The following is a 13,984-nucleotide window of genomic DNA, read 5'->3' as shown; positions in this document are numbered from 1 at the left end:
AACAGGGCAGAATTCACTTAACAAATGTCCCATTTAGCAACAGAAATTTTGTGCTCCATTGAGGTCGTAAGTCAAGGGCTACCTCCCTATGTAAGTAAGTAAATAAACAAATATTCATCTCTCTGGAAGAAGATTAACAGAAGCAATTATTGGTGATTCTAGAACGGTAAGACTGTTTTGTGATTTGTTACAACCACTGCGACAATGATGTGAATCTCCAAATTTCACACCTGCATCGGGGTGCAAGAGTTGAAGGGCTTAAGCATAGATGGTAAAGGCTAGGTTTTGATGGTTGCTTTGGAAAATTCTAGCAACGTCCATTGCTGTAATTTTCCAGTCTTGGTTCAGCCATTTCTGTCACCCGAGAGATTTCAAAGGTGGCCAATGCAAGTTTATTAAAATGTGAAATAAGATGTGACTGTTTTAGTTAAAGAGGAAAAAAAATGTCTGATTTTTCCCCCCTCCTACTTGGAAACCACTTTTTGCTCAAAGCTGGGGAAAAAATGAATTTCACTTTTGGTATTTCATGATTAGGATAATAATAATAATAATAATAATAATAATAATAATAATAATAATAATAATAATAATAATAATAATAATAATAATAATAATAATAATAATAATAATAATAATTTAATTTGTATACCGCCCTTCTCCCGAAGGACTCAGGGCGGTGAACAGGGCAATACATAATAAAAAACAGAATACAAAAATTAAAAAGCCATTAAACCATTATGCCCATAAAATTAATACATATTAAAATTAAAACTATTTATAAAAACCCAACCCCATCCCGTCAGACCAGGCCAGCTTGTTCGAAAAAGAAGGTTTTGAGATCGCGCCGGAAGGAGCGAAGGTCGGGGGCCATCCGGAGCTCAGCCGGTAAGCGGTTCCAAAGGTCTGGCGCGCCCACAGAGAACGCTCTCCCCCTGGGGGTCACCAATCGGCATTCTTTGATCGGCAGCACCCTGAGGAGGCCCTCTCTGTGGGAGCGCACTGGACGGAGGGAAGTTGACGCCGGCCACAGGTGTTGCCGTAGGTAATCCGGACCCATGCCATGAAGGGCTTTGTAAGTCATCACTAACACCTTGAACATCACCCGGAGAGCAACCGGTAGCCAATGCAGCTCGCGGAGCAAAGGTGTAACATGGGAGTATCGGGAAACCCCCAAGACAACTCGCGCGGCTGCATTCTGCACCAGTTGAAGTCTCCGGGTGGACCTCAAGGGCAGCCCCATGTAGAGAGCATTACAGTAGTCTAGACGAGAGGTCACGAGCGCATGAGTGACTGTACGCAAGGCATCCCGGTCTAGATAGGGCCGCAACTGGCACACCAGGCAAACCTGGGCAAAGGCCCCCCTAGTCACAGCTCCAATATGCTCTTCCAAAGAGAGCTGTGAATCTAGGGGGATGACGTTATTGTTACAGAAGTGGCTTGAAACTTTTAGACACTTAAAAAAATGTATATTAAAAACAAAGAAATAAGATGGCGGTATTAATGTTACGGTAGCATTGCTAGTCAGAGTCCCCTTATCAGGGAGATGGGCGGCATATAAATTTGATAAATAAAAATAAAGAATCTATAGTGAAACCAAGCCAACCCAGGCATTTTACAACCAAGAAACCTCTGGGCACATCCTTCTTAAAAGCCTCCAGTGATGGAGCACCCATAACTTCTGGAGGCAACTTGTTCCACTGGTTAATTGTTCTAACTGTCAGGAAGTTTCTCCTTAGTTCTAGGTTGCTTCTCTCCTTGATTAGTTTCCATCTGTTGCTTCTTGTCCTGCCCTCTGGTGCTTTGGAGAATAGGTTGACCCCCTCATCTTTGTGGGAGCCCCTCAAATATTGGAATACTGCTATCACGTCACCCCTAGTCCTTCTCTTCATTAGACTAGACATACACAAATCCTGCAACTGTTCTTCGTATGTTGTAGCCTTCATATATACATAGAATGAAGGCTACTGCTAAGCTTGTAAGCCGCCCTGAGTCTTCGGAGAAGGGCGGGATATAAATGGAATTAAAAAAAAAAAAATAAATAATCATCTTTGTTGCTATCATGTCACCCCTGGTCCTTCTTTTCACTAGACTTGCCAATCCGAAACATGCTAAAATATCGGTAGTCCTGGACTTACAACACTCCGTTTAGTGTCTGTTCAAAGTTATAAGGGGACTGAAAAAAAAGGGACTTAGGATAATTTTTCACACAACCTTTGCAGCATCCCCAGGATCAGGTGGTCAAAATTCAGACGCTTGGCAATTGGTTCATACTTATGCCCATTGCTGGGTCCCAAGGTCATGTGATCAGAATTCAGATGCATGGCAACTGACTCATATTCACGATGGTCGCTGTGTCCTGGGGTCCCGTGATCCCCTTTTGCGACCTTCTGACAAGCAAAGTCAGTGGGGGAGCTGGATTCACTTAACAACCGGGCTACTAACTTATCATCTGCAGTGAGTCGCTTAAACAACTGCGTTCACTAAAGGTCGTAAAATGGGTCAAAACTCACTTAGCAAATGTTGTCACTTAACAGTGGAAATTTTAGGCTAAAATTGCAGCCGTACGTCAAGGACTTTACCTGTATCTAATGTATCGTGGGGACGTGGTGGCTCAGTGAGTTAGGACGCTGAGCTTGTCGATCGGAAGGTCGGCAGTTTGGCGGGTCAAATCCCGAGTGCCGCGTAACAGAGTGAGCGCCTGTTACTCGTCCCAGCTTCTGCCTACCTAGCAGTTCGAAAGCACGTAAAAATGCAAGTAGAAAAATAGGGACCACTACGGTGGGAAGGTAACAGCATTCCGTGCGCCTTTGGCGTCTAGTCATGCCGGCCACATGACCACGGAGACGTCCTCGGACAAGCGCTGGCTCTTCGGCTTTGAAACTGAGATGAGCACCGGCCCCTAGAGTTGGAAACGACTAGCACGCATGTGCGGGGGAACCTTTACCTTTACCTTAATGTATTGTGCAAGGTACGTTGTGATGCTGAGTTGTGATTCAGTGTTAGCTTTCAGCTTCTGAGGATTTAAGTCAGAAATAACAGAGCAATGCCACAAGCGATTTGATGCGTTGTTCCTTTGTTGTTTTTTAAAAATAATCCTTCTAGGAAACTTCTGCTGAAATCCGATTACTTCTGACACATGCTTGGCTTCTTGCTGGTGCAGCTTCTTTAGAGGAAGTAAGGCAGGATTGCAGAAAAGAGAGCCGAGGGTATGTTTTATGAGCAGCAGAATGACATATTTTGGGCACCGGGCCCTTTTTAAGTTACTTCGAGATTAACATCTTATGCAGCTTCTTTGCCACAGTGAAATCAGCTCGATCTCTCAAAGATCCTAATGCAAACCAGGGAAGACAATTAAGAAACGGCTCCATTTGGGGTGCTTGATATTGTTCCCATTTGGAATAATTGCTGTTCGGTGTTTATTTCTTAAACACTAGCAAGAATTTGACCACCGAGAAGCCCTTGAGTGGAGTTTGGTCCTCGCAGCAATGCTGCAAAAATAAATGAGGCGCGGAGGGGTCCTGACCACCCATCCTGTTCAACATCACAATGAAGAGAAGATGTGAATCTGGACTTTCCGTGTGCAAAAGCCTCCTCTGACTTATTTTATTTTATTTTATTATTTTATTTTATTTTATTTTATTATTTTATTTTATTTTATTATTTATTTTATTTTATTATTTTATTTTATTTTATTTTATTTTATTTTATTTTATTTTATTTATTATTTTATTTTATTTTATTTTATTTTATTTTATTTTATTTTATTTATTTTATTTTATTTTATTTTATTTTATTATTTTATTTTATTATTTTATTTTTTATTTATTTTATTTTATTTTATTTTATTTTTATTTTTATTGTTTTATTTTATTTTATTTTATTTTATTATTTTATTTTATTTTATTTTATTTTATTTATTTTATTTTATTTTATTTTATTTATTTTATTTTATTTTATTTTATTTTTTATTTATTTTATTTTATTTTATTTTATTTTATTTTTTATTGTTTTGTTTTATTTTATTTTATTTTATTATTTTATTATTTTATTTTACTTTATTTTATTTTATTTTATTATTTTATTTTATTTAAAAAAATACTTGTGTATTCCTCTTTTTGATTCTTTCCTGTAGAGAACAAGGTCTTTAGGAATCCTTTTTCAGTTTGGAATTTGGACTTAAGAAAGATGTCATATTCAAGGAAAACTTTTTTTTTTTTTACAAATTCAAAAATTCAGGTACAATAGTAGCCAAAATTGTGGAAACCTTTTGGGAAAACTGTACAGTAGAAATGCCACCTTTGGTTAAGTTTCCACCAATTTTTCTTCTAATTTCTTTATAACTGTAGCCTTGTTCACATAATAATACTATTTGACATCACTTTCTGGGCAACCAGTCAACTCTTTGCACCGTTACTTTAATTTTATTACATTTTACAAGCTCACTAAATGAAAGAACACACAAAAAACCCCAACTGACTTGATAGCCATCACATAGCACACTGACAAACATCCTCCTCTCAGCTTCAATACACGACATCAATAACCGGATCCTACTGCGATCTGATTGGCTCATTGCCAAAACAAGATGACACCCGATTGGCTCCCTAAACACTCTTGCTCATTGGCTACAATCAGACGAAGGAAAGCTACCTGATATCAACCTAAGCAAATTGTGCTTCCTTTTTCTGGTTATTTCGCTATAACTTTTCATGGAATACAGCACAGATAATTGAACAAGCTTTGTTGCATTCCATTCTTGATTAAACTATCTTTCCATTGATACGTAATTTTATGGTACTACTCCAAAAAAAGGTGGTGTTATTAGCCATCAAACCTCAAATATACACTTTTCCCAAAATGTTTCCACAATTTTGGCCGCTACTGTAGATTAGACAAGTAGTCAAGTAGTCCTTGATTTATGGTCATTTATTGACTGTTCGAAGTGACAATAACGCTGAAAAAGGTGACTTATGACTGTTTTTCACTGTCACGACTGTTGCAGCATTCCCCGTGGTCACGTGATCAAAATTCAGATGCTTGGCGACCGACTGGTGTTTATGATGGTTGCGTTGTCCTGGGGTCACCTGATCCCCTTTTGCGACCTCCTGACAAGCAAAGTCGGTGGAGAAGCCAGGCTCACTTAACGGCCGTGTTCCTAAGTTAACAACTGCCATGATTCAGTTAACAACCGTGGCAAGAAAGGTTGTAAAGTGGGGCAAAACTCACTTAACAAAAATTGAGGGTTGAATTGCGATCGTTAGCCGAGGACTGTCTGAATGAAAGGGGGACAGAGAGCTTGTCCCTGCTGTGATCTCTAGCTGTCTTTCCATCAGCAGAATATTCTTCCCCTTACACCAGCCTGTCCCGCCTCAATCAGGAAGGGAAGGTATGTTGCACGTCCCATCAGTCCATGAATTCTGATTAATGGAGTCCAGGAAGAGAGCCTTCACTTCCTTTTCCTACACGCTGGGGAATATTCTCCCCTGTTGTGATTCAGCGTCATCCTGTGGTTCCGGCAGCTGGGTCTGATGATTCTGAAGAGGAGGGGGAGGAGAAGGGGTTTGGAGAGCCTTTGGTGTCAGAGGGAGGTTCTGATGCACTGCAGGACTCTCAGCCTGGCCCCTCCCGTCTTGTTCCTCATCATACTCAGCCGTGTGAGCACGAGGTATTGGAAGAAGACGATCCACAGCTGGCTCTGTTCAGGGACGCTAGGAGCAGGAGGCAATCTAGCAGAGCAGAACAGAGGAAGGCAATGAGGCAACTCGGGAGAAGGCAATGAGAAGCCACGCCTTGGGATTGCTGATAAAAGGGGAAGGTGTGGGAGGTGCTGGTTTCTGAAGGCAACCGTTTGAAGATCTTCTGCTAGAGTCCTGGTCTGTTAATTCCTGTTTAACTCTTGTCTGAACTTTTGGTTTAACTCTTGTTTGAACTTTTCATTTCACTCTTGTTTGAACTTTTGATTTCTTTGTCAATAAATTTGGTTGGTTGTTTTCCAGCCTGTTGACTATAAAAAGGAGTTGTCCCTGACATTCAAACAGGGCCAGTCGTAGGCTGGAATAGAACATTGTGCTTGTTTCTCGCACTTATGACCACTGCAGCATCCCCCATGGTCACATGATTAAAATCCAGATGCTTGGCAACAGACTCGAGATATTTATGACGGTCGCAGTGTCCCGGGGTCGCGTGATCTTCTTTTATGACCTTCTGACAAGCAAAATCAATGGGGGAAGCCAGACTCACTTCACAGTGGTGTTAATGACTCAGAAGTGAGGCAGACCCCCATTTTCCTGGCTTTTCAAAAGGAAGTCAAATCATGGATCTGGGGTCTCGCGTGGCAAGCCTTGAGGAGCACAGCCATGGTTTATAACAGAATTGGAAGGGACCTTGGAGGTCTTCCAGCATAAGCACCTGCTCAAGGAGGAGACATCATTCCAGACAAATGGCTAGCCAAGCTCTTCTTGAAAACCTCCAGTGATGAAGCACCCAGAACATCTGGAGGCAAGCTATTCTGTTCGTTGGTTGCTCTGACTGTTAGTAAATTTCTCCTCAGTTCCAAGTTGCTTCTCTCCTTGGTTAGTTTCCATCCGTTGCTTCTTGTCCTGCCTTCAGGCACTTTGGAGAATAGGTGGACCCCCTCTTCTTTGTGACAGCCCCTCAAATACTGGAATACTGCTATCATGTCACCCCTAGTCCTTCTCTTCATTAGACTAGACCAGGGGTAGGCAACCTCGGCTCTTTTATGATTCATGGACTTCAACTCCCAGAATTCCTGAGCCAGCTATGCTGAGGGGAAAGGGAGAGGTTTCCAAGCTGAGCCATGCTGGCTCAGGAATTCTGGGAGTTGAAGTCCACAAGTCATAAAAGAGCCAAGGTGGCCTACCCCTGGCCTAGACCTAGGCCGCTTTATGACTCGTGGACTTCAACTCCCAGAATTCCTGAGCCAACTACGCTGAGGAGAAAAGGGAGAGGTTTCCAAGCTGAGCCATGGCTGGCTCAGGAATTCTGGGAGTTGAAGTCCACAAGTCATAAAAGAGCCGAGGTTGCCTACCCCTGGACTAGACATACCCAAATCCTGCAACCGTTCTTCCTATGTTTTAGCCTTCATCCCCCTAATCATCTTTGTTGCTCTTCTCTGCACTCTTTCTAGAGTCTCAACATTTTTTTTAGATTGTAGCGGATGCAGTATTCCAAGTGTTGTAAGGGCAAGCCCTTCTGAGGGTTTATGCCTTTATTTTAGTAAAGGACAGGTTGTTGGTAATCTCTTGGCAGGGGACAGCAGGAAAAAGAATTTGCAAGCATCGTTTTAAAATCGGTGCTTCTTCCGAAATCATACATCTGCCCAGATCCATTCTCCTTATATCTTTGCCCAGATTATTTTTGCTCTAGAAATAGGAGTTGTCCATTTCTGCGGGAAAGTCAAACCTTCTTCTATCTGTCCCCCCCCCCTACTTCCTGGATTTTTCAAATAAATAATTTGCATTTAGAGAAGATTTTTTGTTGGGAACAGCAGTGTATGGGGAAAAGAACTGATTTTTTTTCTTTGACTGTGATCCTGTTAGAAGAAATTCCCAGCCCTCTTAGATGCTAAGAAAACATGAGTCAGCGCTAATTTGATTTCAGCTGGGGTCCTGAGATTGAAAGAAGAGCATGCTTTGATTTGAGTTCGCTGTTTGAAATTCAAAGGTAATCTGATTTGATCTGATCTGCTTTGAGATTCAGTTGGAGGGGAAAAATTGGTCCCTAGGCTATAACGAGAGAATATCAAAACTGTAGTTGCTTCGTTATTTTGGCAGAGGTGGGTGAACGTCGTAAGAATCCTTTCGAAGACATAAATGATACCCAGATTCAGTTCTGTAGGATTGTTTTTTCTGTAACTCTTTTCAGGGGAAAAAAAACAAACCAACCCAAACAAAACAGCACAGTGATCTCCAAATTGTCTAACAAATATTTGTGGACATAGAACCTCTACTGAAGGATTTCATTCCAACTTAAACATATATTTTCCAAAACCATCCATCAAGTAAGCCCCTAGTGCAGGGGTAGGCAACCTCGGCTCTTTTATGACTCATGGACTTCAACTCCCAGAATTCCTGAGCCAGCCACGCTGAGGGGAAAGGGAGAGGTTTCCAAGTTGAGCTGTGCTGGCTCAGGAATTCTGGGAGTTGAAGTCCATGAGTCATAAAAGAGCCGAGGTTGCCTACCCCTGCCCTCGTGTTCTACTCTTTTGTCTGAAAAGCTATTTTAAGATGATACTGAAGAATCCCAAAGGTGCTTTCCCCCCCCCCAAAAGGCAACTGGACTTTTTTTGGTTTTTTTTTTCCCTTGAAGACCTTTCACTTCCCATCCAAGAAGCTTCTTCAGTTCTTGCTTCAAAATTCCCCACCGTTCCGTCAGAACTGAAGAAGCTTCTTCGACGGGAAGCGAAAGGTCTTCAAGGGAAAAAACACCAGATTTTTTTTTATTGACTTTTCTAAAAAGCACCTTTGTGACAATTGTGAGCTGGATGACTGAGAACCTCCATATCCTGAAGAATGGTCTGAGATGTTTTTGTGTGGTGCTGTGTTTCTCATCCCTGGTTTCCATGGGAGGCAAGGGAAGTGAGATAAACTGGCCCGAACGATCTAAGAATGCTGGGCTGGACAGGCACGCTGGTTGCGTTTAGCATCTTTGAACCACTTACGATCTCCTCTAGCTTACAGATACAAAATAATGGGTTGACATGGGGAGATACCAGTCCTCTGAAGTGAGCAGGCTGCTGGTATGAAAAACCATTGAACTGAAATCCCAAAGGCGCTTTTTCAAGAGGCAACTGGACTTTGTTTTTCAATCAATCAATCAGAATGGAAGGGACCGTGGAGGTCCTCTAGTCCAGCCCCCTGCTCAAGCAGCAGACCCTATACCATTTCAGAGTGGTGGCTGTCCAGTCTCTTCTCAAAAGCCTCCAGTGTGGAGCAACCACAACTTCTGGAGGCAAAGCATTCCACTCTCTAATTGTTCTCATTATTAAGAGATTGCACCCAAACCTTGATCACACACACAACTGTGAGGGGATGCTGCGTTGGATGTAAGTGGAAGGACCGGTTGTAAGTCACTTTCTGGAGTGCCACTGTAATTTTGAACGATTGCTAAATGAGTATTGTACGGTCAGTATAATACAGTTCTCCTTATCAGGTTGACTGTCTTGGAAGGACGAAATGGACAGATGTGTTTGTTGGTTCCTTTTGCAGAAAACAAAGGGAAAAGAAATCCCCTTCATGACTACCGGAAAACAGCGGAAACCTCATTGATAAGGATAGACAAGGCACTGAAAGTGAAAACAAAGCTGCTAAATACGACGGAACAGTGTGCAAAGAGATGCAACCGAAGTAAAGGACTTTTATTCATTTGCAAGTAAGGAATTTTACACTCTGATCATCCTGCTTTTTAGGAGAGCATTTCAGGAGAAGCAGGCAGCCAATACGAGACATTTGTAGGACTTGGATTTTGTTTTCAGGTCCCTTACTGGTGATGGATGGTACAAAGCTATCTCTCCCCCCACCCCCCGGAATGGCACAACTCTCTGTGGCCAACTCAACACAGCCATATTGCCATGGCCAACTCACCATGAGACAATTCCACGCAGGATAACTCAACACGATAAATGTTATCCAGCAGAGTTTCTTAGACAATGTTTCCTTTTTTGGGGAAAGGGACAAAAAATGAAAATAATGTTGAAGAAACAGTGGGGAGATAATATTTTATCATGTTGAGTTTGTCCCATGGTAAGTTGTCCCAGGATGAATTGGAAGCGATGAGTTGTCCTGCAGTAAGTTGGCCATGGTGAGATGGCCATGGCTAGATGGCCATGGTGAGTGGGCCATGGCAAGATTGCATTGATGAGTTGGCCATGGCAAGATGGCCTTGATGAGTTGGCCATGGTGAGTTGACCATGGCAAGACGGCCTTTGTGAGTGGGCCATGGCAAGATTGTGTTGATGAGTTGGCCACAGCAAAATGGCCATGGTGAGTTGGACATGGTAAAATGACCACAGCAACATGGCCATGGTGAGTTGGCTATGGCAAGATGGCCTTGATGAGTTGGCCATGGCAAGATGGCCTTGATGAGTTAGCCATGGCAAGATGGCCTTGATGAGTTGACCATGGTGAGTTAGCAATGGCAAGATGGCCATGATGAGTTGGCCATGGCAAGTTGGCCATGGTGAGGGCCAAGAGAAAATTTTATTTTATTTTTATTTTAATCCCATTAATATCCCGCCCTTCTCCGAAGACTCAGGGCGGCTTACAATTTAAGCACAAACCAATGTGCTTAGCAATAAAAATGGTCACAGCAAGATGGCCATGGTGAGTTGGCCATGGCAAGATGGTCATGGTGTGTTGGCCATGGCAAGATGGCCATGGTGAGTTGGCCATGGCAAGATGGCCACAGCAAGATGGCCATGGTGAGTGGGCCATGGCAAGACAGCCATAGCAAGATGGCCATGGTGAGTTGACCACAGCAAATTGCCCTAGACCCTTTTTTTTCCTGAGTGCAGTCCAGAAGCTGAGTGGAGATAACTTCTAAAGAGGTCCATTGCTCTTAAGTCCTTTGTTTCTATCTGCATTTATGATTGTTATCATCTTTGTATTGTTCCAAAGTTAACTAGAAAACTAGAATCGGAGAAATAACCCGAGATTCTGATCTTAAAACTCAGAGATGACAAGAATGAAGGGTTTTCAAGACCTTGACCAGATCAATGGCATCTTTGTGCAGTTGCGTTTTCTTAGGCATTTTTTTGCAACATAGGAAGTCCTAGAATCATAGGGCTGGAAGGAACCTTGGAGGTCTTCCAATCCAACCTCCTGTCAAAGGCAGGATACCTCATACCATCTCAGACAGTTGTCCAATCTTTCCTCAAAAACCTCCAGTGATGGAGCACCTACCACTGTGGGAGACAGGTCCCACTGCTTAATATTTCTCCCTGACACCTGCCTGTTTTTTTCTTTGCCTATAAAGGCGTGCTAGTCGTTTCCGACTCTAGGGGCTGGTGCTCATCTCCGTTTCAAAGCCGAAGAGCCAGCGCTTGTCCAAGGACGTCTCTGTGGTCATGTGGCCGGCATGACTAGACGCCAAAGGCACACAGAACGCTGTTACCTTCCCACCGGAGTGGTCCCTATTTTTCTACTTGCATTTTTACATGCTTTAGAACTGCTAGGTTGGCAGAAGCTGGGACGAGTAACAGGCGCTCACTCTGCTACGCGGCACTCGGGATTCGACCCGCCAAACTGCCGACCTTCTGATTGACAAGCTCAGCATCCTAACCCACTGAGCCACTGCGTCCCTTTTCTTTGCCTGTAGTCATGTATAATCTAAATCCCCCACTGAACCAAGCAACTCTTCTTTTTAATTCATGAGAGTCCAGATCACTTCTGGCTTGAAGCAACCAATTCAACTAAATAAAAAAGTGTGGGGGGGAATTTGTTTTAAGAAGAAGCAAGTGAGCCTGTGTGCAAACACACATATTCCCAAACAGGAAGGATCGAAGAATTGTGATTTCAAGATCTTTAAGCAATGCTGTTGTTTTTTTCCTTGCATGGAGTGTGAGAGAGTTGGGGTTTTTGTGCATTTAATGGTTAAAAATGAAAACAAAGCCTATAGCTTTGTTCTATATTTTCCCCGTGGAAGTAACAAATACTTTCTGCTTAGAGTATTGACTTCATGAGGGGGTGGATAAAAAGCTTGAGATTCTCAAACTTTCTTGAGTATGACAGATTCTGGGCCACATCTAGAAGTTGTTTGTGATGTAACTGATACTTAATTGGTTGAGACTCAGAAGAAGTGAAGAATAATAAGACTCTACCAATTATCGGTAACATTTTCAACTCCCACACAGATTACTCTTCAGCAGATTTTTTTTTTTAAAAAACCTACTTCCTTTCCACGTGATCATTTTTGAAATCAGAGTCAAAACTGCCAATGATAGATCACCAAGACCTCCCCTGCTCATAAATTAAATTCTCAGCAGCTTCTCAGTCCTTCTGGAACTGGGTCCAGCTGGAGTGAAGCCCAAAGAAAAAGCTTGTTTACATTCTTCAAGTTGTGTTTTTTTTCAGTCTATTAGGTACAACATCTTTGCATTCGAAGGAAACACACTTCGGAGCCCTATCATCATCGGCTGAGCAAAGCTATGATGGATCTGAAGCTTGTGCAAAGCATCTCGGTGCATTGTAAACTTTCCAGATCTCTTGAACGTAGCAAAGTCTTACCGGTCTGCTAAGATTTAAAAACTGCCCTGCAGATTGTAATGAAAGTAGACTTTCACTGCAAATGTTAGTTTTCTTGAAAGAAGAAAAAGAAGGGGAAGAAGAGGAGGCAGAAGATGAAGAAAAAGAGGAAGAGGAGGAGGGGGAGGAGGAAGAGGAGGAGGAAGAAGAGGGAGGAAGAGGATTACTTAGGTGAAGTTACAGCAATTTCTAACCTAATCTCTGATATTTTCTCCCATCTGATTATGTGATGACGAAAACCATATATCCTAGGACAGGGGTAGGCAACCTTGGCTCTTTTATGACTCGTGGACTTCAACTCCCAGAATTCCAGATGGCTCAGGAATTCTGGGAATTGAAGTCCACAAGTCATAAAAGAGCCAAGGTTGCCTACCCCTGTCCTAGGAGGAAGAAGAGGGAGGAAGAGGATTACTTAGGTGAAGTTATAGTAATTTCTAACCTAATCTCTGATATTTTCTCCCATCTGATTATGTGATGACGAAAACCGTATATCCTAGCAAAAGTTAACTGTTCAACTGATTTTTCTATCCAGGGCTTTCGCGTTTGACAAAACAGAGAAGCGTTGCCACTGGTTATCTTTTACGAGCCTAGAAAATGGCGTCAGGAAGAAACACGACAGCGCCTTCATTCTCTATGAAAAGAAAGGTAAGCGGCTAACCTGGGTTAGCCATGCTGCAGATTTTTTTTTGGGGGGGGAAGAGGGGGTTGGACAAGGGTTCCATGCGATTATGCAGAGCAGGTGAGACCAGGTCTCACCTGTGGGTTATGGATGGGGTGGAAGAGAATGAGGGTTTTCAGTCTTTCTACTGAAGCATATTTCATTCCATCGTTGGAAGAGAATGTTTGTAGCACAGGGTTGAACTCTGGGGTCCTTGGGGCTCTCTAAGCTTGCTGGTGGTGGTGGTGGAGGAGGAGGAGGAAGGAGAAGGAAGGAGGAGGAGAAAGGGAAAAGGGGGAGGGAGGAGGAGGAGAAGAAAGGAGGAGGGAAGAGGAGGAAGGAGCAGGAGGTAGGAGGAGGAGGTGGGAGGAGGTGGGAGGATGGAGGAGAAGGAGAAGGGAAGAGAAGGAGTAAGGGGAAAGGAGGAGTGTGGAGGAGGGAAGAGGAGGAAGGAGCAGGAGGAAGGAGTAGGAGGTGGGAGGAGGGAGGAGCAGAAGGAGGAGAAGGGAAGAGGAGGAGAAAGGGGAGAGGAGGAGGAGGAAGGAGAAGGAAGGAGGAGGAGAAAGGGAAAAGGAGGAGGGAGGAGGAGGAGAAGAAAGGAGGAGGGAAGAGGAGGAAGGAGCAGGAGGTAGGAGGAGGAGGTGGGAGGATGGAGGAGAAAGGAAGAGAAGGAGAAGAAGAGAAGGAGAAAGGGGAAAGGAGTGTGGAGGAGGGAAGAGGGAAGAGGAAGAAGGAGCAGGAGGAAGGAGGAGGTGGTGGGAGGAGGAGGAGAAGGAGGAGAAGGGAAGAGGAGAAAGGGGAAAGGAGGAAAAAGGAGCAGGAGGAAGGAGCAGGAGGAGGAGGAGGGAGGAGCAGAAGGAGGAGAAGGGAAGAGGAGAAGAAAGGGGAAAGGAGGAGGAGGAGGAAGGAGCAGGAGGAAGGAACAGGAGGAAGGAGCAGGAGGTGGGAGGAGAGAGGAGCAGAAGGAGGAGGAGAAGGGAAGAGGAGGAGAAAGAGGGGAAAGGAGGAGGAGGAGGAGAAAGGAGCAGGAGGAAGGAGCAGGAGGTGGGAGGAGGGAGGAGCAGAA

The 13,984-nt window shown here is 43.5% G+C and overlaps 1 protein-coding gene across 1 annotated transcript in view; it reads left to right on the top strand.

The window, feature by feature from the left end:
- Window positions 1-8,503: 8,503 nt before the first annotated feature.
- Window positions 8,504-13,984, top strand: part of HGF (hepatocyte growth factor) — a gene marked incomplete at its 5' end in the record, with an annotated part of 65,061 nt that continues 59,580 nt past the window's right edge. The window contains 3 exons of the mRNA XM_081331939.1: window positions 8,504-8,597; window positions 9,228-9,390; window positions 12,793-12,905. Coding sequence (XP_081188065.1) covers window positions 8,504-8,597; window positions 9,228-9,390; window positions 12,793-12,905 — 370 coding nt within the window. The remainder of the gene's footprint in view (window positions 8,598-9,227; window positions 9,391-12,792; window positions 12,906-13,984) is intronic.

Source organism: Vipera berus (assembly GCF_964194415.1).
Source record: "Vipera berus genome assembly, chromosome: 6".
Classification (NCBI taxonomy): Eukaryota; Metazoa; Chordata; class Lepidosauria; order Squamata; family Viperidae; genus Vipera; species Vipera berus.
This window is presented reverse-complemented; position numbering and strand designations above follow the sequence as displayed.